The sequence below is a fragment of the Phyllobates terribilis genome, unplaced genomic scaffold, assembly GCF_046119375.1.
Source record: "Phyllobates terribilis strain yellow unplaced genomic scaffold, ASM4611937v1 Scaffold_5__5_contigs__length_657084704, whole genome shotgun sequence".
Classification (NCBI taxonomy): Eukaryota; Metazoa; Chordata; class Amphibia; order Anura; family Dendrobatidae; genus Phyllobates; species Phyllobates terribilis.
In genome coordinates this window covers 363,281,869-363,309,573 of record NW_027362765.1, presented here as the reverse complement: position 1 = coordinate 363,309,573, position 27,705 = coordinate 363,281,869, and the positions used below count along the sequence as shown (strand labels likewise).

Below are 27,705 nucleotides of genomic sequence, written 5' to 3'. Positions count from 1 at the left end.
CAGGTGCGAGCTGATTGTAAGTTTTCTCCTGCTTCTGTCTCGCCTGGGACAAACTTCTCTCCACACATTCTTGCACCTTGCGGTATTGTTGCTGCCGCTTTGTATCCCAATCTGCATCTGGTGATGTCGTCTCTGGTGTTAAGACTCCCATGTCTAAGTCAATGGGTAACTTGCCAGGTCTTGCTCTCATCAGGTAAGCGGGTGTACAATTGGTGGAGTTCACCGGGATGTGGTTATATAGGTCCACCAAATCTGGTAACTTCTCTGGCCACAGGCTACGTTCTTCAAGGGGCAATGTCTTCAACAGGTCTATTACCACCTGGTTCATTTTCTCGCACAACCCGTTGGTCTGGGAATGATACGGCGTCGTTCTTATTTTCTTGTAGCCGTACAAGTTACAGAATTCTTGAAACACTTCTGCTTCAAAGGCTGGACCTTGGTCGGTCAGCACGCGTTCAGGGCAACCGTGCGGGCGACAAAAGTGTTGTTGAAACGCTTTGGCTGCCGTCTGATCATTCACTGGCACTACTACCAAGAACCGGGAGTAGTGGTCTACTATGGTGAGAGCGTAAACATAGCCTGACGGGCTTGGGGCTAGCTTCATGTGGTCCAAGGCTACCAGTTCAAGTGGTTGTTTGGTGATTATGGGCTGCAGGGGAGCCCTCTGGCTATCACGGTCTTTCCGTCTCAGGTTGCATGGACCACATTCTCGACACCATCTCTTGATTGCTTTCCTCATGCCAACCCAGTAGAATCGCTCATGTAGCAGGACTTCCAACTTCTTCCACCCGAAGTGTCCTGCTCCATCGTGGTACGCTTCTAAGACCATTGGCGCATCCCGCCTCGGGACTACCACCTGCCAGACCAGTTCATGTGTCCGGGAGTTGATGCTTCTTCGACACAGCTTTCCCTCGTAAATGAACAGCTTGCCCTTCTCCTTCCACAACTGTTGGGTCTCCTGTGGAGCATCTGGATCAGGGTGCGAGGCAGCTTGTGTCAGCAACTCCTTTACCAGGCGGACAGCCGGGTCGCTATCCTGCTTCTCCGCCCATCCATGGTGGGGCAATGGGTTAAACGTGGCCTCTCTGTTGGCGGCGCACTTGTCCCTCACACAGTGGGAGCACTGGGTCACCCCATGACGATGGAAAGCAGGTCGCTCTATCTCCTCCAGCTCTTCCGGGTCTTCTCCCCCATCTGGCAAGTTGGGCATCCTGGACAGCGCATCAGCATTAGTGTTCTTATGCCCCGCCCGATACTTGGTGGTAAACTCGTAGTTGAACAGTCGAGCCATCCATCGTTGTTCTAGGGCACCAAGCTTCGCAGTCTCCAGGTGCGTCAGCGGGTTGTTATCCGTGAAGACTGTAAATCTGGGGAAGGCGAGAGTGTTTGAAGCGCTCTGTTACAGCCCAGACTATGGCTAGAAACTCCAACTTAAAGGAACTATAGTTGTCGGGGTTCTTTTCAGTAGGACGGAGCTTCCTGCTGGCGTAGGCAATCACTCTCTCTCTGCCTGCTGTACCTGGGACAGCACCGCTCCCAATCCCACGTTGCTGGCATCCGTATGGAGTATAAAGGGTTGGCCATAGTCGGGGTAAGCCAGGACTTCGTCTCCAGTAAGAGCCATTTTCAGTCGTGTGAAAGATTTGTCTTCTGGTTTACCCCATTTGAACGGAGGTTTCGGGTTCTTGGCCTTCTTGGACTGGCCCACTAAGAGTTCCTGCATGGGTGCCGCTATCTTGGTGAAACCCTTGATGAATCTCCTGTAGTGGCCTACCAGCCCAAGGAACTGCCGCACTTCCTTGATAGTGGAGGGTCTTGGCCAGTCCTTGATCACAGTGACTTTTTCAGGGTCTCGTGCTACACCTTCAGTGCTTACCACATGACCTAGGTACTGCACCTTGGGCTTCAACAGGTGGCACTTGGACGGCTTTACTTTCAGGCCATAACCAGATAGGGCTTCGAACACCTCGGCCAGGTGCTTCAGGTGGTCTTCATATGTCTTTGAGTAGACGATTACGTCGTCTAGGTACAGCAGGACGGTTTCGAAGTTTTTGTGTCCTAGGCAACACTCCATTAACCGCTGGAAGGTTCCTGGGGCGTTGCAGAGCCCGAATAGCATGCAGTTAAACTCGCTGAGGCCCATTGGTGTTGTAAACGTGGTCTTTTCTCTGTCCCCCTCTGCCACAGGAACCTGCCAGTACCCACTGGTGAGATGCAAAGTGGAGAAATAGTTAGCTGATCTCAATGCTGCTAATGATTCCTCAATTCTGGGTAATGGGTAGGCGTCATTATGTGTAATGCGGTTAATCTGCCTGTAATCAACACACATCCTCATTGTGCCATCCTTCTTTCTAATGAGAACTAATGGAGCTGCCCAGGGGCTACAACTATCTCTGATCACCCAGCCTCCTTCATCTCCCGTAACATTCCTTTGGCACATTGATAGTGAGCTAGGGGTACAGGCCAGTACCTCTCTTTAATGGGCGGATGATCTCCTGTGGGGATATGATGTTGGACCCCTTTTACCTGCCCAAAATCTAGTATCTAGTGGGTGTTTGCTGAAGACTCGCTCATATTCTTGGACCACCCAGTATACTCCATGCTTTTGGTGAAAAGGGTTGGAGTCACTGCTCACTTCTCCACCAGAAAGCTCTACCTGTTGTCTTTTCATCAGGGCTCTGATTTCCTTCTGCAGAACTCGCTGCTAACTGGAACTGGCAGTCTCTGCAACCTGTTGCAACAAAACAATAATTTCTCCAAGACAATTTTCTATCACATTGGTGCCTAAGGTTTTCATTGGATGACTTTCTCGGCGATCAATATCAACAATAATCATTCTTTGTGATGGCAATTTTACTCGGCCAACTTTTATGGTCACCTCTTTACACCCCATCTGAGGCAAGGGCTGACCATTGCTGGCATAGATGCCAAGATGTTCGTCTGGACGGCCGGTAATGTCTGAATCAGTCCAATATTGCTTATAAAGGATATATGGCATCGTTGTCACCTGGGAATCCGTGTCCAGCAACGCATTCATCGGGATGCCATCAAGCAAGACAGGTAGGACCGGTCGTCCTCCCACGTACTTGTCTCGCCAGCTTTGTGGGCACGGTCATCTTACTCCTGGGGGTTGGCCCTCTGCCCCAGGTGTTGCTCATTTTAAATCGTAGAATCTTGCGAAGAGCCCCACCTTTTGACAGCGGCGGCAGATAGGTTGTCCGTCCTGGTCGTAACGATCGCTGTTCCTCCCTCTGGTCGGTGGAATTCTTCTCTGTCGTCGCCACGGGACGTCATCTGGACTGGAAGCCAGCTGGATCTTTTCCTTTGGAGACACTTGCATGGCCTGCACGGTTTTGGTTAGTGTAGCCAAACTTTTGGTCAGCTCCTGGACCTGAAGGCGTAGGTCTGCAGAGGGGTCATTATTTAGGGTCTGCGCGTCAGCCTCCACAGGTGCCAGGGAAAAGGACGCCACCTCCTGGTGGTATGTGATAGCTGGGCGCCAGAGGGGTGCAGTGCCACTTTGGGTTGGTTCTCGCAGCATCTGGATGGCTCGGTCTTTAAATTGCGCAAAGTCCAGATCAGGGTTTTGCAGAGCCATAATGCGCAGCTGTGTCTGGTGAGCGTTGGACAGGAGCCCCTCAATAAACTGCTCAGTTAGCAATCTGTCCTCGTCTCGCACACTGTCGGGGTCTACCTGTTTAATGGCCTGCAGCGCCTCTTGCAGGTTTAGAGCATAGTCCCGTACACTGTCCTGCACCCTTTGTTTGCACCCGTAAAACTGCATTTTAATCTTTGCTGCTGTGCGGGTGTCAAAGGTATCCTTCAACCGGGCCAGTATTCCCTTAACAGTTCCTTTGTCCCTGCCCGGACAGGACTTCACCTCTCTCTGGGCTGCACCGATTAGCTGGCCTATGAGGATGCTGACTTTTTGCTCCTCAGACAGGGGGTACACTTTAAATAAACTGCGCAGTCTCTCCTCAAAGTCGGTCAGGGTGTGCGACTCCCCTGAGTACTGAGGCAACCATGCCGCCCCTGGTATATATGGCATTGATAACAGCATCACAGTGGCGGCGGCCGCGCCCGCATCTAGATCCTCTCCCAGGTTGGGCATCTTCCTCCCTCCTAGTGAACCTCAGCCAGGTCCTGGGTTTCTGCTGACGTACCAGTCTGCTGCTCTGCAGGTCACTGTACAGCAGCACTCTTGCTGCACAGCTTCTCACACTTGTATTCACAGAGCTGCAGCAGCTGGATGGATGGGATGGATGAGATCACACAGCACAGGGCTGCAGCAGCTGGATGGATCGGATCACACAGCACAGAGCTTCAGCAGCTGGGATGGATGTATGGATGGGATCACACAGCCCTCTGCAGGGGGAGGATACAATCTCCCCCCTCAGTCTGATGCAATGGGGAAGGCTGGCATCTTTCAGCCTGAGTGACAGACAACTCTGGTACAGTCTATGCAAGTGGGAGGGGCCTATTTTGATGCAGACTCCGAGGCTCCGTCCACGATGGGACACCCCGCATATCATTAACTCCGCTACAGTAATTTCTGCAGTTTATACAGTTATACACAGTCTTTGTGGCACACAGGACCCGGTTTTACCGGGCTTCGTGAATCCTGTTCGTGATGCCAAGTTGACGCACCCCCTGGGCAGTGGGGTACTCGGTAGCCGGGCCAGTCGATGCTGGGGGATGTCACAGTGGTGGTGACCCGGTCCGTGACCCAGGGCGGTCAATAAAAGTGGTTTTAAAGAAAAGGGAATAAAGTTTTTATACAATGTTCATTACGCCACCTGTGGTATGCGGCTATATGGGGCACGCTGCGGTGCAAATCCTCCTGGAGCTGATGATGATGCAGCAGAGTTGGTTCAACTCTCCACAGGCAGAGCTTAGCTACAGGGCAGGAAGTAGTGATGTGATAGATGTTGCTGTGCTGACGCAGATAATGACCAGTCCACAACTTAATGGCGGTTTCTTCTTATCTTTACTTGCGGTGGTTAGGCAGACCGGGGCACGGGTACTAGCTGGTAGTAGAGGTCCGGGCGGCCTGGAAGCAAGTTGGGAATCCACCTCGCCAGGTGAAGTTGGAGGCCTTCCCTTTGCGCTAATCTCTTTGGCCCTGCTGCTTATAGCTGTGCTATGGCCCTCGTCCCTGAGTAAAATTGTCTTTGTGCTCACCCGTATGGCAGTCAGCTCGGGCCTTCCTGGGGTGTCGCTCCCACGTGGCGGTGTTGGGCCCTATGTGCTGCTGAGCCTCCGGGTGTCTGATGGAGCCAGGAGACCTGCAGTCTCCTGCCCTCCGGTTTCTGCTGCTGGGCCTTCAGTGCCCCACAACCTCGAACTCCGGTGTCCGGTTCTTCTACGCTCCTCTCTGGGGTGAAAATCTGTGCAGCTCCACTCCCCAGGTCCTTCCTCGTCGCTGTTCTGTATTCAACTCCTCTCACTAACTCTAACTAACCCCGCCTCCAGATTCCAGTTTGAAGGGGAGGAGCTCCCCTTGCTGGTCTGGAGCCAGGAAAGTGTTGCATACTAGTATACCTGACTAGGGGACCCCTGCTGGCTTCCAGGCATGGCATCACCTCTTGTGAGGGAGGCAATGCCACTGTGGCAACCGGACCCCTGAGGTACCACAATCCCCTTTGGCGACTTGAACCTGTAATCGTCTGATCGCTTGTGCTATACAGAAATGGCACAGCATTGCTGTATATAGCAAAAATCATGGTCTCCTTTGAAGCACTCCACAGACCGGGTTTTATTGGTGGTCTGTTATGACATGACCCCTATGTAACGGGTCTGGGAGGCGGAACCTCTGAGCAACTCTACAAGTGGGCGGTCCTTGTGAGGAAGCGGGTGGCTCCCAGGGAAGACGGACAGGTACTCACGGCAAGTGACAGGGACAGTCTCTGGGTAGAAGGGCTGGTAGTCACGGCAAGTGACAGGGACAGTCTCTGGGTAGACTAGCAGACAGGTAGCAGGTGAGCGCTCCCAGGTGAGCGGGCGAGAGTCTCTGGACAGGCAGGTGGTACGGCAGAGTCTCCAGGTAGGCTAGCAGGCAGGTAGCAGGTGAGCGCTCCCAGGTGAGCGGGCAAGAGTCTCTGGACAGGCAGGTGGTCACGGCAAGTGACGGCAGAGCCTCCAGGTAGGCTAGCAGGCAGATAGCAGGTGAGCGGGCAAGAGTCTCTGGACTGGCAGGTGGTCATGGCAAGTGACGGCAGAGCCTCCAGGTAGGCTAGCAGGCAGGTAGCAGGTGAGCGCTCCCAGGTGAGCGGGCAAGAGTCTCTGGACTGGCAGGTGGTCACGGCAAGTGACGGCAGAGCCTCCAGGTAGGCTAGCAGGCAGGTAGCAGGTGAGCGCTCCCAGGTGAGCGGGCAGGCTGGTCCATAGACAGACTGACAGGTGTCGGAAGGCAGACCGTCGGACCGCAGGCTTGCAAGCAGGTAAGCGGATATCAGGCAGGTATCAAGCAGGAATCTGGCAGGTGACTGGCAGGTAACTGGCAACGGGACCTGAGGGCTGAAGCAGAGTGAAGGCTTTGCAACAACATTGCTCGGGCACCTCCATTTTGGAGGAGGTGCCTTATATATGGTGAGGTCCTCCGGCCGGGGACTCCTTAGGATGGCGCGCGCGGCTCCTTTAAGAGAGGGGGAGCGCGCGCGCCCTAAGCCCAGTGGCCGGGAAGCAGCGCGCGCTGCCAGCAGAGCGGGAGGAGGACGCTGGGCTCGGAGTGGAGAGGTGAGGGGAACAGCGTCCCTGCCTAGCAGGAGGCAGGGACGCCGACGCTACAGTACCCCCCCCTTTAGGCCCCCCCTTTTTTAGGCCAGACAGAAATTTATCAAGGATGAGAGGGGCATGGATGTTCTCCCGGGGCTCCCACGTTCTCCACTCAGGACCAAACCCCTTCCAATCTACCAGAAAAAAGGTTTTTCCTCTTACCCTTTTGGTGGCCAGAATGTTCTCTACCTCAAACTCGTTTTCAGCGGAAACCGGAGCAGGAGGCGTACCTGTAGACTTGGAAAAAGAGTTAAGTACCAAGAGTTTGAGGAGAGATACATGGAAGGAGTTAGGGATCCGCAAGTTGGCCGGGAGTTTCAATTTATAGGCCACTGGGTTGATTTGTTTGATAACTTCTAGTGGGCCGATGAACCGAGGCCCTAACTTGTAGGAAGGAATCTTGAGCCGGACATACTTGGACGAGAGCCAGACTATATCTCCAGGACGGAATTGTGGAGGATCCAGGCGTTTTTTGTCAGCGTGTTTTTTCATCCGCTCGGACGACTGAAGGAGTGCGGATCGGGTACTCTCCCAAATGGAGGAAAATTTGCTAACGAGAGATTCCACAGCCGGATTGTCCACCGAGGTGGAGACGGGAAATGGGATCCGAGGATGCTGACCGAAGACTACAAAAAAAGGGGATTTGGAGGAAGATTCGCTCTCGTGATTATTGTAAGAAAATTCGGCCCATGGCAGGAGATCCACCCAGTCTGAATGGTGGGCATTAACGAAGTGCCGGAGGTAACTGGTCAGGATCTGATTGATCCGCTCCACTTGACCATTGGACTGTGGGTGGTATGCGGAGAAGTCCAGGGTGACGTCTAGCAGCTTACATGTGGCTCTCCAGAAGCGTGAGGTGAACTGAACCCCACGATCCGACACGATGTGGAGGGGCAGGCCATGGAGACGGAAGATGTGGCGGATAAAGTCTTTAGCCAGCTCGGGTGCAGACGGGAGGCCTGGCAGGGGGATGAAATGAGCCATTTTGGAAAAGCGGTCAGCGACCACCCAAATGACCGTACAACCGGCAGAGACAGGGAGATCTGTTATAAAGTCCATAGCTATATGCTGCCATGGGGCAGCAGGTACTGGAAGAGGAAGGAGGCGACCGGCTGGCAGGTGTCTCGAAACCTTGTTGCGGGCGCAGGACACACAGGCAGAAACAAAGTCTATTACGTCCTTGTGCAGAGTAGGCCACCAGTAGTGCCGGGTGATAAGCTGGAGGGTCTTTTTCTGACCGGCATGGCCAGCAAGCTTAGACGAGTGACCCCAGTGTAGGATCTTCTCCCGATCAGGTACCGTTACGAATGTCTTTCCGGGAGGGAGACGATTTAGACTCACGGGGGCCACCTGCATTACTCTGGCGGGATCGATGATGTGTTTAGGTTCCTCCTCAAGATCAGACACCAGGAAGGATCGGGACAAGGCGTCTGCTTTGACGTTTTTGTCAGCCGGGCGAAAATGAAGAACAAAATCAAAGCGAGCAAAAAACAAGGACCACCGGGCTTGGCGCGGGTTAAGTCTCTGGGCACTCTGGAGGTAAGCCAAGTTCTTGTGGTCCGTGTAAATTATTACCGGGTGAAGAGCCCCCTCGAGCAGGTAACGCCACTCCTCCAATGCCAGCTTAATGGCCAATAACTCTCGGTCTCCTATAGAATAGTTGCGCTCGGAAGAGGAGAAGAGTTTGGAGAAGAAGCCGCAAGTTACCATTCTCCCGGAAGACGATTTTTGGGTAAGTACCGCTCCGGCTCCAGAGAAGGAGGCGTCAACTTCCAGGAAGAATTGTTTGTTGCCGTCCGGGCGATGCAGCACCGGGGCGGAAGAGAAAGCTTGTTTTAAGGAAAGAAAGGCTTCCTCAGCTTCGGGCGGCCATTCTCTGGGATTAGTGCCCTTACGGGTGAGCGCAGAGATTGGGGCAGTCCGGGAAGAGAAGTGCGGTATGAAGAGGCGGTAGTAGTTGGCGAAGCCCAGGAACCGCTGAATAGCCTTCAACCCCTCTGGTCGAGGCCACTTCTCGATGGCAGACAGTTTCTCAGGATCCATTCGTAGGCCGGTCTGAGAAATTATGTAACCCAAAAACGGAAGCGAGGTCTGCTCAAAGAGGCACTTCTCATATTTGGCGTAGAGGTGGTTCTGCCTGAGCCTGAGCAGAACCTGACGAACATCCCTCCGGTGTGTGGGGAGATCCGGAGAGAAGACCAAGATGTCGTCCAGGTACACCACTACGCAGGAGTAGAGAAGGTCCCGGAAGATGTCATTGACCAACTCTTGAAAGATGGTGGGAGCGTTACAGAGACCGAAGGGCATTACCAGGTATTCATAGTGGCCGTCCCGGGTGTTGAATGCCGTCTTCCATTCATCCCCCTGACGGATACGGACCAGGTTATACGCCCCAGGAAGGTCCAGCTTGGTGAAGATTCTAGCCCCCCTCAGACGGTCAAATAATTCTGGAATGAGCGGAAGGGGGTATTTATTCTTCACCGTGATCTGGTTAAGGCCTCTATAGTCTATACAGGGACGGAGTGAGCCGTCCTTCTTTTTGACGAAGAAGAAACCTGCTCCCGCCGGGGAAGTAGATTTCCGGATGAATCCCAGGGCCAGATTCTCCTCAATATATTCTGACATGGATCGGGTCTCAGCAGCGGACAAAGGGTAAATGCGCCCACGGGGAGGAGTAGCGCCGGGCATCAGGTCGATTGGGCAGTCGTATGGTCTATGAGGGGGTAATGTCTCTGCCTCCTTTTTATTAAAGACGTCCGCATACGACCAATAAGGAGCCGGAAGACCAGGTAGATTGGCTGGAGTAGGAGAAGGACGGACAGGATGGACGGGAACTAAACAAGTCTTATGGCAGTCCTGTCCCCAGCGAAGGACTTCTCCGGTCTGCCAATCAAGCACGGGTGCATGTCTCTGAAGCCAAGGTAGGCCTAGCAAGAGGGCGTGAGAGAGTCCAGGCAGAACATGAAAGAAGATGCTCTCAGAGTGCAGCATTCCCACCTGCAGGGTTATGGATTCGGTGATGAGTTGGATGGAATGTGGTAAGAGGACCCCATCCACGGCAGCGACAGGTAAGGGTACAGCTAGAAGTTTGGTGGGAATGCGGTATTTCGCTACCAGAGACTGAGAAATGAGATTTCCGGCAGCTCCAGAGTCAAGTTGGGCTAGTTCAAAATAACGGTTCTCCCCGCAGAAGATAGAGACCGACAGCAACAGAGATGGAGAGGGTTTACTCTTGTCTAGGACGACCTCTCTGAGCGATCCTAGACACAGGCGTTTCCCGACCTCTCCGGGCAGGAACGGATCCGGTGCTCCTTACTGCCACAGTAGAAGCAGCTCCCCTCAGCACGGCGTAACTCTTGACGGGTTTTGACCATCTTGGTCTGGTCGACCTGCATAGGCTCGGGTGAGTGCGCCTGGGGAGTAGCGGGAGAAGTGACAGGTTTCTGAAAGGTAGAGGCTAGACGTGGAAACCTCCTCTCACGGGTGACCTCTTTGGCGCGTTCCTGGAACCGGATGTCAATCCGGGTGGCAAGAGTTATTAAGTCGTCGAGAGTGGTAGGTATGTCCCGACCGGCGAGTTCATCTTTAATACGGCCGGACAGACCCTCCCAAAAGACAGACACCAGGGCGTCGTTATCCCAGGCCAGCTCCGAAGCAAGGGTACGGAACCGTATGGCATATTGGCCCACGGTGAGATTTCCTTGATGGAGGCGTAGCAGAGATGATGCGAATGAGATCTTCGGTCCGGGTTCGTCGAAGACTTTCCGGAAAGCCGTGAGAAAGGCTGGCAGGTTGGACACCAGGGGGTCTCCTCTCTCCCATAGAGGATTTAGCCAAGCCAGTGCCTCCCCCGTGAGATGGGACATGATGAAGGCTACTTTGGCCCGGTCGGAGATAAACTGGTGGGACAGGAGTTCAAAGTGCAGGGTGCACTGGTTTATGAAGCCCCGAGCTTGAGCGGGGTCGCCTCCAAAGCGTGGAGGTGTAGAAAGCCGGGGTCCGGGGTAGGATGCCATGGTATTGGTGGGCAGCGGCGCTGCCGGGCTGCGAGTCATGACACTAGCGGTGGTTGCTGGTGGAGCAGTCAGAGTGTCCAGGAAAGAGTTGACATTCCGCAGATGACTCAGGATGGACTCCTGTTGGGACCTCTGACGGGACAGTTCATGACATAGGTTCGAGAGCGAGGGAGCTTGGGTGCCACCGGGTTCCATGGCCCGAGCAAACTGTAACGGGTCTGGGAGGCGGAACCTCTGAGCAACTCTACAAGGGGGCGGTCCTTGTGAGGAAGCGGGTGGCTCCCAGGGAAGACGGGCAGGTACTCACGGCAAGTGACAGGGACAGTCTCTGGGTAGAAGGGCTGGTAGTCACGGCAAGTGACAGGGACAGTCTCTGGGTAAACTAGCAGACAGGTAGCAGGTGGACGCTCCCAGGTGAGCGGGCGAGAGTCTCTGGACGGGCAGGTGGTACGGCAGAGTCTCCAGGTAGGCTAGCAGGCAAGTAGCAGGTGAGCACTCCCAGGTGAGCGGGCAAGAGTCTCTGGACAGGCAGGTGGTCACGGCAAGTGACGGCAGAGTCTCCAGGTAGGCTAGTAGACAGGTAGCAGGTGAGCGCTCCCAGGTGAGCGGGCAAGAGTCTCTGGACTGGCAGGTGGTCACGGCAAGTGATGGCAGAGCCTTCAGGTAGGCTAGCAGGCAGGTAGCAGGTGAGCGCTCCCAGGTGAGCGGGCAAGAGTCTCTGGACTGGCAGGTGGTCACGGCAAGTGACGGCAGAGCCTCCAGGTAGGCTAGCAGGCAGGTAGCAGGTGAGCGCTCCCAGGTGAGCGGGCAGGCTGGTCCATAGACAGACTGACAGGTGTCGGAAGGCAGACCGTCGGACCGCAGGCTTGCAAGCAGGTAAGCGGATATCAGGCAGGTATCAAGCAGGAATCTGGCAGGTGACTGGCAGGTGACTGGCAGGTAACTGGCAACGGGACCTGAGGGCTGAAGCAGAGTGAAGGCTTTGCAACAACATTGCTCGGGCACCTCCATTTTGGAAGAGGTGCCTTATATATGGTGAGGTCCTCCGGCCATTGGCCGGGGACTCCTTAGGACGGCGCGCGCGGCCCCTTTAAGAGAGGGGGAGCGCGCGCGCCCTAAGCCCAGTGGCCGGGAAGCAGCGCGCGCTGCCAGCAGAGCAGGAGGAGGACGCCGGGCACGGAGTGGAGAGGTGAGGGGAACAGCGTCCCTGCCTAGCAGGAGGCAGGGACGCCGACGCTACACCCTAGCTGTCATAGCAACCCATCGACATTCCACGATCACATCGTCGGGCAGCCGATGGGTGCATGGAATGACGCACCTTCATGCCAGAACACTGTTAATATCGGTATTAGAAATTGACAGTGGAATTTAGCAAGTTAACAGTCATGGGTGGGCAACCCGCAGCTGTTGGATATGGTCTTGGATGTATGTAACAGCCATTATCTTCCAGGCATGAGGCAGGTTCACCCTGTAACCCCACTCCATACACATGTACGGTGGATGTCATTAAGGGGTTAAAGAGTTTCTTTCAAGTTTCTATGTTATCCCCTAAGTGAAGGATGTACAGTAGTAGAGCATGACTTTAATAAGAAACATAGAAATTACTATTCCAGCCAAAACAGAGTGACAAATCCTCTAATTCCTCTGACACAGTCATACAACCATATTATAAAACGTTGTCTGCCAGCAGTCACCACTATGGGGAAAATAGGAACTAGCCAAAGAATTTAAAACACATCTGAAAGAAATTGTCCACTACTTTTTCACTGATCGGCTGGGGTCCCACACCCGGCACCCCCGCCCATCAGCTGTTATCGGTGCCGGCAATGGCGGTCAGAAGTGATTACTTGCGGTGCTTGGCCGTCTACCTGTAGTGACCGCCGCGGGTACTGCTCATCCGCCTCCTATTAAATTCAATGGGAGGCGGATGTGCAGTTCCCCGCGGCGGTCACTACAGGTAGACGGCCAAGCACCGCACATAAATACTTCCGGCCGGCCGGTACCAATAGCAGCTGATCAGCGGGGGTGCCGGGTGCAAGACCCCAGCCAATCAAATATTGATGGCCTATCACACGGAACGGGGAATCAATGAAAAAGTACTGGACAACTTCTTTAAGTAAACTCCTGTTAATAGTCAAAGTGAAAGTAGCAGGGGGTTTGGAACCCTGTATTGAAAAAATCCTATCCTCTAAAAAGATATATGTTGGGGCTAAACAGAATTATAGACCTAGTTTATTCAGATAGCTTTCTGTGGATTGCATCATCACTTGGTCAGATATTAGTACTTCTATGGAGTGGTAGGTTTACCATCCACTACTTTATTCTTCAAAGCGACATATGGATCATACAGTGTGTGTGTATATATATATATATATATATATATATATATATATAGCTTTACTTCCATATTCATGCCAAAACAGACGACAAATGTGTAAAGTACTTGTGTGAACATGCTCTCAAATGTAGCACTTTTTATACATCATTAATCATTACATTGTTTATTTCCCCAGGCTTTGTATCAGATATTGATAAGCTCTACCCTCCCCCTGCACCAGCTGCCCCATTTCTCCCGTCTGAAGCTCCCTTCTCTGGACCACCCATTGGTGCGAAGGTAAAGTAATTAGTCTGATATATAATCTGTCTGGCTGGGGCATGTTCTCAGTCCCTCAGTGTGACTTCCACACGTGTTTCACAAATTTGAGATTATTTACAATAGTTTACTTATATGCAGTAGCCATGGTACGAGGGTTGGTTCGTCCAGGCCAACAGATGTCCCTCCAAAGTAGCTGTCGCAGTCCGGACTTGTATAATGTCTGTGTAAAGAATGCTCATAAGACCACAAGTTTCTGTGCTTGTCATTAACTATATACTGCTGCTCGTAATTCTACATATTCTCTACTCAGTGCACATATATTTATATCTGGAATATAAATGACTTTTGGAAAAGATAATGAAGAGGTTGAAGAAGAAAGTTTGTCTTATTAGTCATTTACAACAGTTGCTGTGCCCAGTATCATTTCAACTTAAGGCTAAACGCTTTAAGGATTTGTATCTGGTTTCTATGTTATCCCCTACCCACAAGATAGAGGATAACTTACTGACTTAGGTCTGATCACTGGGACCCCTATTAATTCCGACAACAGGGCTCTACAATGCCTTATGTGAATGGAGCTGAGGCTGAGCATCTACATCTCCACTCTATTCATTCTCTATGGGATTGCCGGAGAAAGATAATGAATGGAGCGGTGGTGCAGTTGCACGACTTCCACTTGTTCAGACAGCACATTGCAGGACTCTGTCCTTGGGATCAGTGGGGGTCCCAGTGGTGATAACTTAGAAACTCCATACAAATACATACAATACATGTTCTGTAAGTACAGTGACACCTCTTCAAAAAGACCATTCAAAATTGCAATAATAAGTTATCTTCTAGGCAGGTGATGGTCTTCTAAATCTAGATGGTTAGCATGGGTGTACCCACCGTGGGGCAGGGGGGAGCAGCTGCCCCCCCCTAGAAGCAGAGCCGCAAGCCGCACACCAGGGCCGGCGTCAGCACCCGGCGCACCCGGGCAAATGCCGGGGCCCTGAGCAGGCGGAGGGCCCCTCACCGTCAGCGCCCGCTCCCCCCCGCTTGCTCAGGACCCCGGCACGCGGCACAATACTTACCCCTCCCCGTGCCTCCGCAGCAGCTCCTGCATTCTCCGTGGCTGCTGCACTGTGACGTCTCAGGTCAGAGGGCACGGTGACGTCTTTACACCGCGCTCTCTCCTGAGCAGTCACAGCGCAGAGCGGGATGAGGCCGGCGATGCTGAGGAGCCTGGAGCAGTGGCAGCAGGTGAGATGTGAGGTGAGTATTTGATTTTTTTTTTATTATATGGAGGCCTGTGGCAGTATAAGGGAAGGGGGGGTGTGACATCCTGCATGGGGCATTATAAGGGAGGGGGTGTGTGTGACATCCTGCATGGGGCATTATAAGGGAGGGGGGGTGTGTGACATCCTGCATGGGGCATTATAAGGAAGGGGGGGGTGTCATCCTGCATGGGACATTATAAGGTGGGGTGACATCCTACATGGGGCATTATATAGGGGGGGAACAGCCTGCATGGGGCATTATGTGGGGGGAACAGCCTGCATGGGGCATTATGTGGAGGGAACAGACTGCGTGGGGCATTATGTGGGGGGGAACAGCCTGCATGAGGCATTATGTGTGGGGAACAGCCTGCATGGAGCGTTATATGGGGGCCAGTATTCTGTATGGAGCGTTATATGGGGGCCAGTATCCTGCATGGAGCGTTATATGGGGGCCAGTATCCTGTATGGAGTGTTATATAGGGGCCAGTATTCAGTATGGAGCGTTATATGGGGGCCAGTATCCTGCATGGAGCGTTATATGGGGGCCAGTATCCTGTATGGAGTGTTATATGGGGGCCAGTATTCAGTATGGAGCGTTATATGGGGGCCAGTATCCTGTATGGAGCATTATATGGGGGCCAGTATTCCGTATGGAGCGTTATATGGGGGCCAGTATTCTGTATGGAGCATTATATGGGGGCCAGTATCCTGTATGGAGCGTTATATGGGGGCCAGTATTCTGTATGGAGCGTTATATGGGGGCCAGTATTCTGTATGGAGCATTATATGGGGGCCAGTATCCTGTATGGAGCGTTATATGGGGGCCAGTATTCTGTATGGCGCGTTATATGGGGGCCAGTATTCTGTATGGAGCATTATATGGGGGCCAGTATTCTGTATGGAGTGCTATATGGGGGCTAGTTTCCTGTATGGGGCCTTATATGGGGGCCAGTATTCTGTGTGGAGCGATTCACCGGTTTCTGAGCTATTGTGGAATTTACAATAGATATAGCTCATGTAATGTAAGAAGTGAAATCTTTGCATTGTGCTATATATATATTTCTCTTTGGTATTGGGACCATGGCTTGCCCCCCCCCTAGTTTTGATCCTGGGTACGCCCATGATGGTTGGTATGCATAATATATGGCGGGAATTGAAAATCTGGTCTGGTTAAGTGGGTGGTCTTCTCACAGAGGTGGTCTTTTTAAGAGATTTGACTTTAGTGTAAGATATATTGTTGAAAGTTATTTGGTAGCAGCTGAACTTTGAGACTGCAGCTGCAAGCTGGGTGTATGTTCATTTACCTCGGCATGCCTATGTAGCTGTACGGATGGACAAGATGTATGCAGTTATTTCTATGCATATACTACATCCACATGCTTTTGGGATCAGATTTAAAGAGACAATATACTGTGCATTTACAGGCTGTTAATCACTCAGGACAACCCTGATAAAAAATTAAGCATGGTCATTGTATTTGTGAGCAGAGATTTAATTTATTTATTTATTTTACTCACTTATATAGCGCCATTAATTCCACAGCTTCACAGACAAAATCGGCACTATCCCCATTGGGGCTCACAATCTAAATTCCCTATCAGTATGTCTTTAGAGATTCAATGAATAAATAACTATATCATGAGATAAAGTAACTAACAATAAGCACAAGGAAGATAGATGAATATAACCTAGAATGCTGGGTGTATTGCCATACATCATGTACTCTATTTCAGGAAGTGAGGGGTGTACAGTAGCAGAACATGACTTTAATAAGAAACATAGACATTACTATTCCAGCCAAGACAGTGGCAAGCCTTCTACTTTCCTCTAAGCCTGGTGCTAAGACCATTTGAAGTTCAGCCGGGGGAGGTCCTGAATGTTTGCACAGATGTCAGGATACCTGTCAGCACTGAGGAGAGCCATAAGGTGACTGGAATATCCCCACATCGCACCCACACTCCCACTGGACCAGTTTGACATTTTGGAATTTATTCAAATTTAGTTTTCTTAACGTCAAGGAAGAAACAATAGAGGACTTCAATGACATGCACTTGCCTAAACAAGAGATTAAACGTTCAGCGACAACTTTCTAAAATAGTTTGTGCTTCAATCAATCACACATTTCAAGATCTCTGCAAGCTGTAATTGAATATGAAAATTCTTGCTTTTTATCTTGAACTTAAAAACCCACATAGATCCAAAATATCTTATACCTGAAGGTTCATTCATACATTTGTATCCTGTCTAGACAAACCTCTCTTGAGCTAAATAAGTCTACAGATCATTATTGCGCAGGCTGATACATTAACCCGCATTGATGCAGCGTGACATACTTTTAAGAACAGGTACAAGATACAAGATTTGTGCTGCTGATATAATATCTCTGCACAACTTAGGAATGTAAACTGCGAAAGTTCTTAGTCCATGTTCAAGGATTTAAATGCATTACTAATTAGTGACACACCAATAGGAACAATAAACACCTCCCCCTTCCTAACAAATCCACCCAGCAATCAGCATAGAACATTGAAATACTCCTGCGGACATATAGACAGCATTCTAGAATGCTGTCACATACAGCTTACAGGTGCTGACCCTACTTTATGTGGTGACAGGTTCCCTTTAATTAAGTTCACATTTAACAGAACAACCGATATCACCGAATATTTCAATACTTTTTTACACCTTGATCCCTAAGAGGCAAGTTCATTATGGCTCATTATGGGGTATTCCACAACTCGCTTTCCTCCACCCGTACCCCAGCAATCACTTGCCATCATAAGGGCAAACATGGTGTAAATACTGACTGCTTAGAGTTCATTTTCCCCATTAATTTAGTCAGCCAGCTTTAACCACTTAATGACCAGTCCAGAAAGAAAGGGCATTAAAAGGGAACCTGACATCAGATTCAGATTCATGCTGACCTAATAACGAACGTGAGTCAGAGTCTGGCTGCGTGATTGCAGGTAGGTATGCTTTATTGTGAAACGCGGCAGAATTTCAGAAAAAACACACTCTGAAAAGCCGGCCGTAGACTAGTGTCTCAGCTGAAACATACAAACTTAGGGAGAGACCTGTCAGTCATAAGGAAAGGGGCAGGAAGAAGCCACCTGGGGATTGCACTGGATTAATCAGCAGAGACACAGAGTCCCCATCTGGCTTTGCAAATCATGTTTTGGCTGTGTGCCCACTATGCGTTTTTCAAGCGTTTTTTCAGTAGAATTTCCGCAGCGAAAACATTTAAAAAACGCTTGGTAATACGTGCCCCATGGTCCCCAATGATAATCCGCATGTGCTGTGCACATGCTGCGGAAATTTCTGCTGCAGATTATCACTGCGGAAAAATACGCAGCATGTCCATTAATTTTGCGGACACGCAGCGTAATTGCCGCCATTGACTTGCATTGAACCGCATATTATCCGTGTGAGCACATGTGCACATGCGGATATCATACAGTTCAATGTGCGGATGGTACCCGGGTCTGGAGAAGATGAGACTCTCCTATGGACTCGGGTACCATAGAACCTGTAAAAAAAAGAATTTAAAATAAAAAATAAAGGTTATACTTACCTTCCGATGGCCCCCGGTCTCCTCAGCGATGCCTGCGGTGTGTTGGGCGGCTCGCGGTGGCGTGAGGTCCTGACATGACGTCATTGAGTCATGTGACAGGTCACGCGACCGCTGACGTCGGCAGTCGCGTGACCTGTCACATGATTCAATGACGTCATTGCAGGTCCTTCACACCACCGCGAGACACCGGGGAGACCGGACGGAGCTGAGAAGGAGACCGGGGGCTATCGGAAGGCAAGTATAATCATTATTTTTTATTTTTCACCATTCTTATACTTTTTTTTTTAACTATTACTTGGTCACACTATATAAATCCATGCCGGTTGCATGGATTTATATAGTGTGACCAAGTTGTCAAGCACTTTCCAAGTGATGCTAAAATCGCTTGAAAAAGCGCTTGATAACCCGCATGCGGAAATGCATTCAAAAAAGCTTCTTCCTGGCCAGGGAGAAGCGGAAAAAATATGCAGCATTTCTGCATCGTGGGCACATAGCCTTACTCTGAAATGCCGCAGTGTTCCAGAGTAAAACATACCTGGCTGCAATCACCTCCTCTTTTTTGCAGCCTCAACTTTTTTCTTTTTTTTTTTACTGGTGTGGCTGTATAAGGTTTTAGGTTATGTGGGACAAATTATTTTTTTTTAGCACCATTATCGGATATATAAAATGCAAACATAGAAAAAAAAGCTATTTTTGTTTATCTTTCACACCAAGTGAACGAATTCTACAGGCTATAATGGTTGTGTGGATATTTACAGATGTAGTTTTTGTTACGTGTAATAAAATGTGTTTTATATGAAAGAAGTCATTTTTTTTTTACTTTTCTTGGGGACTTTTTACGTATATTTATTTTACATAATTTGTTCCCGAAGAGCTCATCAAAGATCTCTGTGGAATATTGGTTATTTCCTTTATTGATAATTTTTTCCCACTGTAACTGGGGCATCCATAGTCGCCTTAGCGTCAGGTTAAAATAGCCCACTGGAGATGTCTAAAGCAAATAATAATGAGAGCAGATTTAAAAACTGTTGCAAAAGAAAAGTGGAGCGGCTGCAGCTTTGTAAGAAGTAGACACCACAAAATAAGATTTGGGAGCTGATAAGGTGCTACAAGAAGCTTTGCCACTTTTCCTTTGTAAGACTTGTAATGTGAACAAGACCAAACTAATCAATGATGAAACACCATTGGCTGCACCCTATGACTTATAATAAAAGGTTATGTCATGTCACCAACAAATCTCAAACTGGAAGAGATCACTTAAATCCCCCCTTTAGAGACGAGCGTATGTGTTGTTTCTGGTTTATCCCGTCATTCTGCAAGTGCTAAGCTCTCTATCCACTCTAGGAAAATTGTAATGGGAGAGCTCAGCAATAACTTGTCAGCCATCCAGCTTTATTTCTCTTAGAGCTATAAGTGGTTGCTATCAGTGAGTAACACAAAGATACAAGTAATTTCAAGTAAATGTTACTTTTTTTGGAAATTTACTCTAAGAAAATAATTATTTGGCCTTTAATGTTATGTAATTAGGTATTGCTACGATGAAAAAGCATACTTTACATAAAAACTATGATTTGCAATCTATGTATACGTGCTATCTTCTTCAATAAGAACCTTTTTCATTACAATACCGGTGGCATGTCACAAAGAGGTTTTAGGCTGGACTCACTCATGCAGTTTTTTTATGGCACTTTCTATAGAAATATGCTGTAAAAGAAGGACTGATACTAAAGACTAATACTGTAACATTCAGCCGCTGTGACCTCTCCTTAATGATGAATCTATGATAACTACAACGGCAGACCATTCTAATAAAGGATGATGACGGTGATATTAATAATCTGATAGTAATGCTGGCATTGTGTTTTCTTAGTTTAAACAGAGAAAATCTTCAATTGGTCGGGTGGTTCATATTTGCAATCTTCCTGAAGGAAGCTGCAATGAGACTGACGTTGTTAACCTTGGCCTACCATTCGGGAAAGTCACCAACTACATTTTGATGAAATCAACAAATCAGGTAATTTTAGACTAACCTTTCTCAGTCTACAAAGATATATTTGATTTTGTGCATAAATTCATCCCAGAGTGATGGAACTGTTTCAATACATGGTGGACCCCACAACCAGTGTCAGACTGAAGAACATTGGGCCCACCAGGGGATTTGATTCTGAGGACCCACCTTACTCCCCAACTCAAGAGCTTCATAGCAGCTGCAAGGTTTGCACCATGAACTCTCCTGAAGGAGAAGCCAGGGCCCACTGGAGGATTCTCCGGGTTCTCTGGTGGGCCAGTCCAACCCTGCCCACAACCACAAGTGATGATGGCATGAATCACATTGTTTGAATATAACATGACTTTCTGTTAAGAGGGTGTCTGACTGCCAGGGCCCACAAGATTCATCAGAATTGAGACTTTTCCTGCAAAGAATGTTTCCCATGTGCAGCAAACTACACAATATATGCATAAAATTATACATTGGCAAAATCTGCCATATAATCACGGCGGAGGACACCAGGGAGTGTATAGAGTGGACTTAATAATAATAATAATAATAATCATTTTTATTTATATAGCGCCAACATATTCTGCAGCACTTTACAATTAAGACTTAAGCGTTGAGATCACTCTAAACCAGTGTTTCCCAAACTCCAGTCCTCACGGACCCCACAGGTCATGTTTTCAGGATTTCCTTAGTATTACACAGGTGATGGAAGTATCATCAAGGCATCAGGAATTCTCTCACCTGTGCAATACTATGGAAATCCTGAAAACGTGACCTGTGGGGTCCGTGAGGACTGGAGTTTGGGAAACACTGCTCTAAACACAGTTACATCTCTAAAAATATGGCAACATGTAGCACCTTTTAAAAAAAAATAAAAAAGTTCTTAATTGGCGAGAGGCAGTAAAACATGACAAAAACTAATCACATTAATTATACTGACCCATAGCTAAAAGCTAAGTGGACTCTGGAAAAATGAAACACAAAAAGCAATGCACAAAATATGGCTATGACAATGGAATAACAAAAAAAAACAGGCGTGATGAAGAAAACAAAAAAGTAACCACCAAAAATTGCTGGAACACTAAGGGGTTTAATAATTTTGCATGGGGCATAAAACTGATATTGTATGGGCAAAGAAAGACATCAATATACAATGGGCTGCTTTACTGTAATCTCATACTATCTGCAAAAAAGAAATCACATATGAAGTATTGTTACCAGTTCAATTTTTTTCCTGTATAGAGATAGATATTTTCTCATTATACTTACAGGCATTTCTAGAAATGGCATACACTGAGGCAGCAGAGGCGATGGTACAGTACTACAAGGAGAAACCAGCAATCATGAATGATGAAACACTACTGATCCGCATGTCAAAGAGATACAAAGAGTTACAGCTGAAGGTAAAGTGGCTTATGCTTTACATAGCTACATCAAAGCATGGTTGTTTTTTTTGTAGTTTATTATAACAAAACATCGGCTACAGTTGCATTTATATCAAAATAACCTAATTTCCCAGTGTGTGGAAACAGTTTTTGTACAACCTCGTTTACTTGTATTATATCATTGGTGCTGTATAAGTACCGTATTTTTCGGACGCACCGTATCATAAGACGCACTTAGGTTTTAGAGGAGGAAAATAGAGAAAAAAAATGTAAGCAAAAAATGTGGTCATGATGCCCTGTTATAGGGGAGGGGGTCTGCTGCTGACACTGATATTGGGGTAACGTTCCCCAGTTCTGTTAATATTCTCCATCCTGGTATATATGGCCCCTTCTTCTTGTTATACGTGGCCCCCATTCCCATCCTCGTATGCATGGCACCCCAATCCACCATCCTGGTATGCATGGCACCCCTCATCCCCATCCTGGTATGCATGGCACCCCTCATCCCCATCCTGGTATGCATGGCTCCCCTATTTCCCCATCCTGGTATGCATGGCACCCCTCATCCTGGTATGCATTGCATCCATCATACTGGTATCCATGGCCCCCCCTCATCCAAGTATACATGGCACCCCAATCCCCCATCCTGATATACATGGCACCCCTGATCCCCAATCCTGGTATGCATGGCACCCCTGATCCCCATCCTGGTATGCATGGCTCCCCTATTTCCCCATCCTGGTATGCAAGGCACCCCTATTTCCCCATCCTGGTATGCATGGCACCCCTATTTCCCCATCCTGGTATGCATGGCACCCCTGATCCCCAATCCTGGTATGCATGGCACCACTGATCCCATCCTGGTATGCATGGCACCCCTCATCCCTCTTCCTGGTATGTATGGCCCCCTCATCCCATGCTGCACACAAAAAAAATAAACATTTTTACTCACCGTTCTTCCCTGTGTTCTATCACTGCATCCTGCTCTTCTGCCAGCACTGATCTCACAGTGTGAGCCATGCATGGCGTCACCGCCATGTGCCCTCACACTGTGAGATGCTGTGCCGGAAGAGTCACTACTCCCCACGCTGGGACTGTGTGCGTGGGGAGCAGTGACCATTCATTCTCCCTAGTAGCGTGCACACTGTACGGCTCCTGGAGCGGCTGGCAGTTAGTGTGCCCGCTATTAATGTGCATGAATATTCACTACAACCCAAGGGAGAGGGTTGTAGTGAATATTTATGCACTTTAACAGCGGGCACACTGACTGGCGGCCGCTTCGGGTACAGTGTGAACGCTATTAAGGAAACTGAATATTCACTGCTCTTCACGCCCATGGGAGTGGGGAGCAGTGAATATTCATTTTCTTTAGTAGCAGGCACAGTGTAGGCTGCAGCAGGCGGTTGCTGCCTCCTGTACCCGCTCCTCCGCCACTGCCACTCCCCCACACCTCCCACCACCCATGTACATTTGGACTGTAAGACACATCCCACAATTTCCTCCAAAATTTTGGAGGAAAAAAGTGCGTCTTATAGTCCGAAAAATATGGTATTTGAAATGAGCACACAATATACTATACCAATCTGAAGACGGTTTTACAGAGTTTTTTTTGCTACATTACTTGTATAATTACAGTAACTGTTTATTTTAGTGTTTTTAGTGCCAGATGCATTTGATAGTCTGTATTGCATAATCAAAGATTTTCTACTTTTAGTGTTTTTCCTTCAAATATATCTTACTCTAGATATGTCTTTTTTTCTGGTGTTTTCCCAATAAACTCTGTAGTACTTACAAATTGAAAAAAAAAGAAGAAAGTTAAAAAAAGAGCAATTTATATGCTTCAAAAAATGCTTATTAAGATTGTAAAAAAATCCATGTCATTTTCAAGCAAAAATTAAAATAAAAAACACCTGAGTGAAGAAAGCCTTGGGGATATGTTCACAGATGACAAACTTTTGTGGATTTTGTTGCAGAGATGTGGCGGATCTACCATACAGAGCACTAATTGTAGTTCAAAAGGCGAAAGTTGTATTGCAATACACTTTGCAATAACCTGGTGAATGTTTACTTAACCTGCCTTTGGCCCAATGATTGATGCCATGTCTGCCTTTGGTCTGGTGATTGGCGCCATCTTTAAGATGCGCCATATCTTATATTTGCACAGCAGAGCAGAAACACAGTGTATACATTGGTCTCCAGTTCTACCACACTTGCGATAGATTTTCTGCTTTAGTTTCAGCTCTTTCTTGTCGAAAATATTAGTTTACTGCTCCAACTGCAGCTCCTAACAATATTATTATAATTGTTTCCACTAATTGTGAGAGCAGCTGAATCAGCTGCTAAAACATCAGGGAAATTAAAATAATAAGGGTATGTGCACAGATGTTTCTACTGCAAAAGCCGGAATGTTGGCAGGAAAAACATGACGTGGATATGCATGTTATTGATGCATTTTTACTTGCGTTTTTTCCTGCATTCATTTGAATGGCTGAAAAACTCTATAAAAACCTTGAAAGAATTGACGTGCTGCAGATTTGAAAATGCGCTCTGAGGCTACCTTCCCACAATGAGCTTTTGGTGCATTTTTTGACGCAATCTAGAACTTATTATAATAGAACAAATACCGCTAGTCATACTAATAGACATCAAAGATTGGTGAATAGGGAAAGTTTCTGGATTTTTAAATTGTCTACATTAGTTCCTGAAGCATTGAATGAATGTATAGACCATACAGGCTGATTAGGGATATATTGAAATTTGTGTGTTATTGCTAATCGCTCTGTTTAATATCTGGGGGTATATGTTTTTTTATTGACATGTGATTACATGGTAAGGGTTAAATAATTAATGAATCTAAATACCTACACCTGGTCTATGTGCTTATAAGAAGAATGCAATTCACTCTGTAAGTATCTTTTTATCTTTACACCTGATGAAGAGAGCGGTCCGCTTTAGAAACACGTTTTATCAATAAAAACGGGTTTTTTTATACCATATCCGGTGAGACAGCGCCTTTAGATTGTAATTTTTTCTTTCTTGTTCTTTGGTAGTGTTGAGCGAGTATGTTCTATTAACCCTTTCGCCGAGTATGCTCGGGCCGATCTCCGAGTATTTACAGCTGCTCGATGATATGGTTGAATCGCTCCCGTGTGCATGATTTGCAACTGTTTGACAGCTTTATTACATGGGAGGAATGTCTGTTTCTTACACATTCCTCACATGTAATAAAACTGTCAAACAGTTGCAAATCATGCACACGGGAGCGATTCAACCATATCACCGAGCAGCTGTAAATACTCGGAGCTCGGCCGGAGCATACTCGGACAGAACATACTCGCTCAACCCTATTCTTTGGATTTTTATCCCTGCTGGGACTGAAGATGAATGCTGCAGTATGCCTTTGCCAGAGTTGTGCCTGTGATTGCGCTATTCGTCCAGGTCAGCCTGTCCATCAATTGGCTCCAGTATGTCAGTCTGAGCGGACTCACACATGGGAGCGCCCCTGTTTTGTTTTTTTTCTTGTTAAAAACTCAGCAATAGCTCTCGTGGGAACGTAGCCTGAAGTGTTCAAAACTGCAAGGTAAAAAAATAAGCAGAGTAGTGTGTGCAGGAGATTTCAGGAATCTCATTTACTTTGCTGGTAATATAAAACATGGCAAAAACAGCACGTGTGAACAAGCCCTTATTATTTATTTTAAAGCAACATTAAATTTGAGAATAAAAGAGTTTAAAGCATAAAACATAACAGAAGAAAAACAAGTATACAATACACATGAGCTTAATTAAAAAAGATTAGACCAGAAAGAAACAATTCTGACACTTCTTTAAATGTCAACAAAGTACTTATTACTACTACTACTACTTCTACTAAGAGGCTGGGAGTTGTATATGAGATCCTGGGCTACAGACTTGTAAATTAATCTCTTGTCTTCTGACATATAGAGAGAAGCCAGCAGAGGCTAAATTCTTTATTCAGGCGGCATGTTAGCATTACATTAGTGAGCTGCCAATATATTTTTGCCCTCAGTGTATGGCCAGTTTGATTATATGCAGCTGCCGTTGTTCCCTCTTCTTTCTCATATTTACAAGTAGATGAAAAAAATCTGACAGGTTAGTAAATGCAAGAGTTGAAAAAAAGGGCACTGTTCTCACTGACATCTCTGAAAATAGAGGCCAATGGTAATGCTGCATGTCTGGATGTATGAGCATTGTAAGTAACTTTACACTTTTAACCTCTCCCATCTTGATTATTTTACCCAGCAGGAGATGGGCTGGAAAGTGTTTACAACTCAGCGGGAGATTTGCTAACACATGACATCATATACAATGCAGGGTCAGCGTAATATCGGAGAGACCTACAATTAGTATAGCGCTGCAATTTTATAAGTCATAGAAGGCAGTGATCTTCCGGGCCTATGGAGAGCCTTGAAATATAACACGGAAGCAAAATATAATTTTCCACACTCTAGCAGGAGCAAAATGGTCCTAATTTATTAAGAAACACCAACCTCAACCTCTTAATAAATTTGGATCCACTTGTCAGATCTACAACATTGATGGTGCCATGTGTCCTTTTTTTTGGCAGAAAATAGACATCAATCCATTACAAACAATCTCACCACAGTGCTTGTTGGCATGTTAATGTGCAATGAATAAAATATAGAAATGAGCAAAACGTTTCACCATATTCTGGTGGGTATCTGCTGTGGTACCCTTAGCAGCCAGACCAGGGCAGTACCTCCTCGGCCGGCACTTGAATGCCAACATTCTGTGCTCCTTGTGCGATTACTAGGTGTAAAACCACGTCATGATGTCAGTGGGGGATAGTTACTACAAGAAGCACTCAGGATGCCGGAATTTTCAATGGGAAAAATATATACCAAAGGCTTTAAACCACTTTCATAGTATTTAAAAAATTATTATTTTTTGCTCACTGACAATGTTTGACTTTTTACACTTTTCAAATATGATGAGAAAAGAGGACATGGCTGGCCGCAGCTGTTTAGAATTACTATAAATTACTACAGTTGATGCTGCAAATTGTGAAAATTTGTAGCTCAAATCTACACCTGCTAATAGGAGCATGAACAGACAAATGATGAGCTGACTGTGCTACTAGTAAGATGAGTGTCGGCAAAAGGTAGGTCTGGCAAATGGTTGATCTTACATTTCTATTTGTCCACTTTCTATCTTTAGTTTGTTACAGTCAGTGTGGTTCTGGGGTTTAGGCAGCTCCTGATTATTGTGAAGGTGGACATATTTAAAGGGGTTGTTTCATCTTCATAAATGGTTAAAATTGCAAAGTGCTTGTAAAAACAATCAACTTGGCAATTTACCTCTTATTAAAAATCCTGTTATTTCTTAAGAATGGAGTAAGTTTTAGTTTTATAATTTACATCTCTCATTGCTGCAGGTGGCTGGTTTCTTAGGCAAGGAGCTTACACTTTTCCAACTGTTTTCTATACAGCTTTTCAATGTTGCTCTGAAGGTGGCTGGATCCGGGCAGATTCACAACCCCCTACACTTCTCTGATGTTTGAGAGGCAAAGCAGCCTCCGCTAGCGGCATCTGAAAGCGTTCAGTTCAAGCCAGCGGCTCAGCCATGCCGCCAGTGCGAGTTGTCAATCTTTAGGACACACTTTCCCCTTTAAGCACAGTCAGAGGAGCAGTGCCCTCCCGAAGAACAAACTTGAGACAATCCTTTTAATGATTGAAGAGTTCTGTCGTAGGCAGTACAGCACAAGCCAAAAGGCAGCTTGCCTGTTGGACACTAATGGCCTGAATGGCAATAGTTTTTCAAGTAACTTAAAAGAAAAATATATATATATAATCATGTAACTGTCCCAGAGGCAAATACTTGTAATACTTAAATATTTCTGTTATTTTTTAGATTATATATTTAGGAAATACAAGACAAAAGAATTACATGCAAAATAACTTCTCATTGCTGATACATGTGATGCCTGCTAGATATAGGGTCATTGTTACAGCTTTCCATTTATTATTATTATTATTATTATTATTTATTATTATAGCGCCATTTATTCCATGGCGCTTTACATGTGATAGGGATATACATAACAAAAGCATTTACATAATCTTAACA

At 47.4% G+C, this 27,705-nt stretch overlaps 1 protein-coding gene across 2 annotated transcripts in view; it reads left to right on the top strand.

Moving 5' to 3' along the window:
• Window positions 1-27,705, top strand: part of RBM20 (RNA binding motif protein 20) — a 368,759-nt gene that overhangs the window by 260,779 nt on the left and 80,275 nt on the right. For both annotated transcript variants that reach the window (XM_073684737.1, XM_073684738.1), the window contains exons 5-7: window positions 13,304-13,404; window positions 20,087-20,230; window positions 21,487-21,618. In XM_073684737.1, coding sequence (XP_073540838.1) covers window positions 13,304-13,404; window positions 20,087-20,230; window positions 21,487-21,618 — 377 coding nt within the window. The remainder of the gene's footprint in view (window positions 1-13,303; window positions 13,405-20,086; window positions 20,231-21,486; window positions 21,619-27,705) is intronic.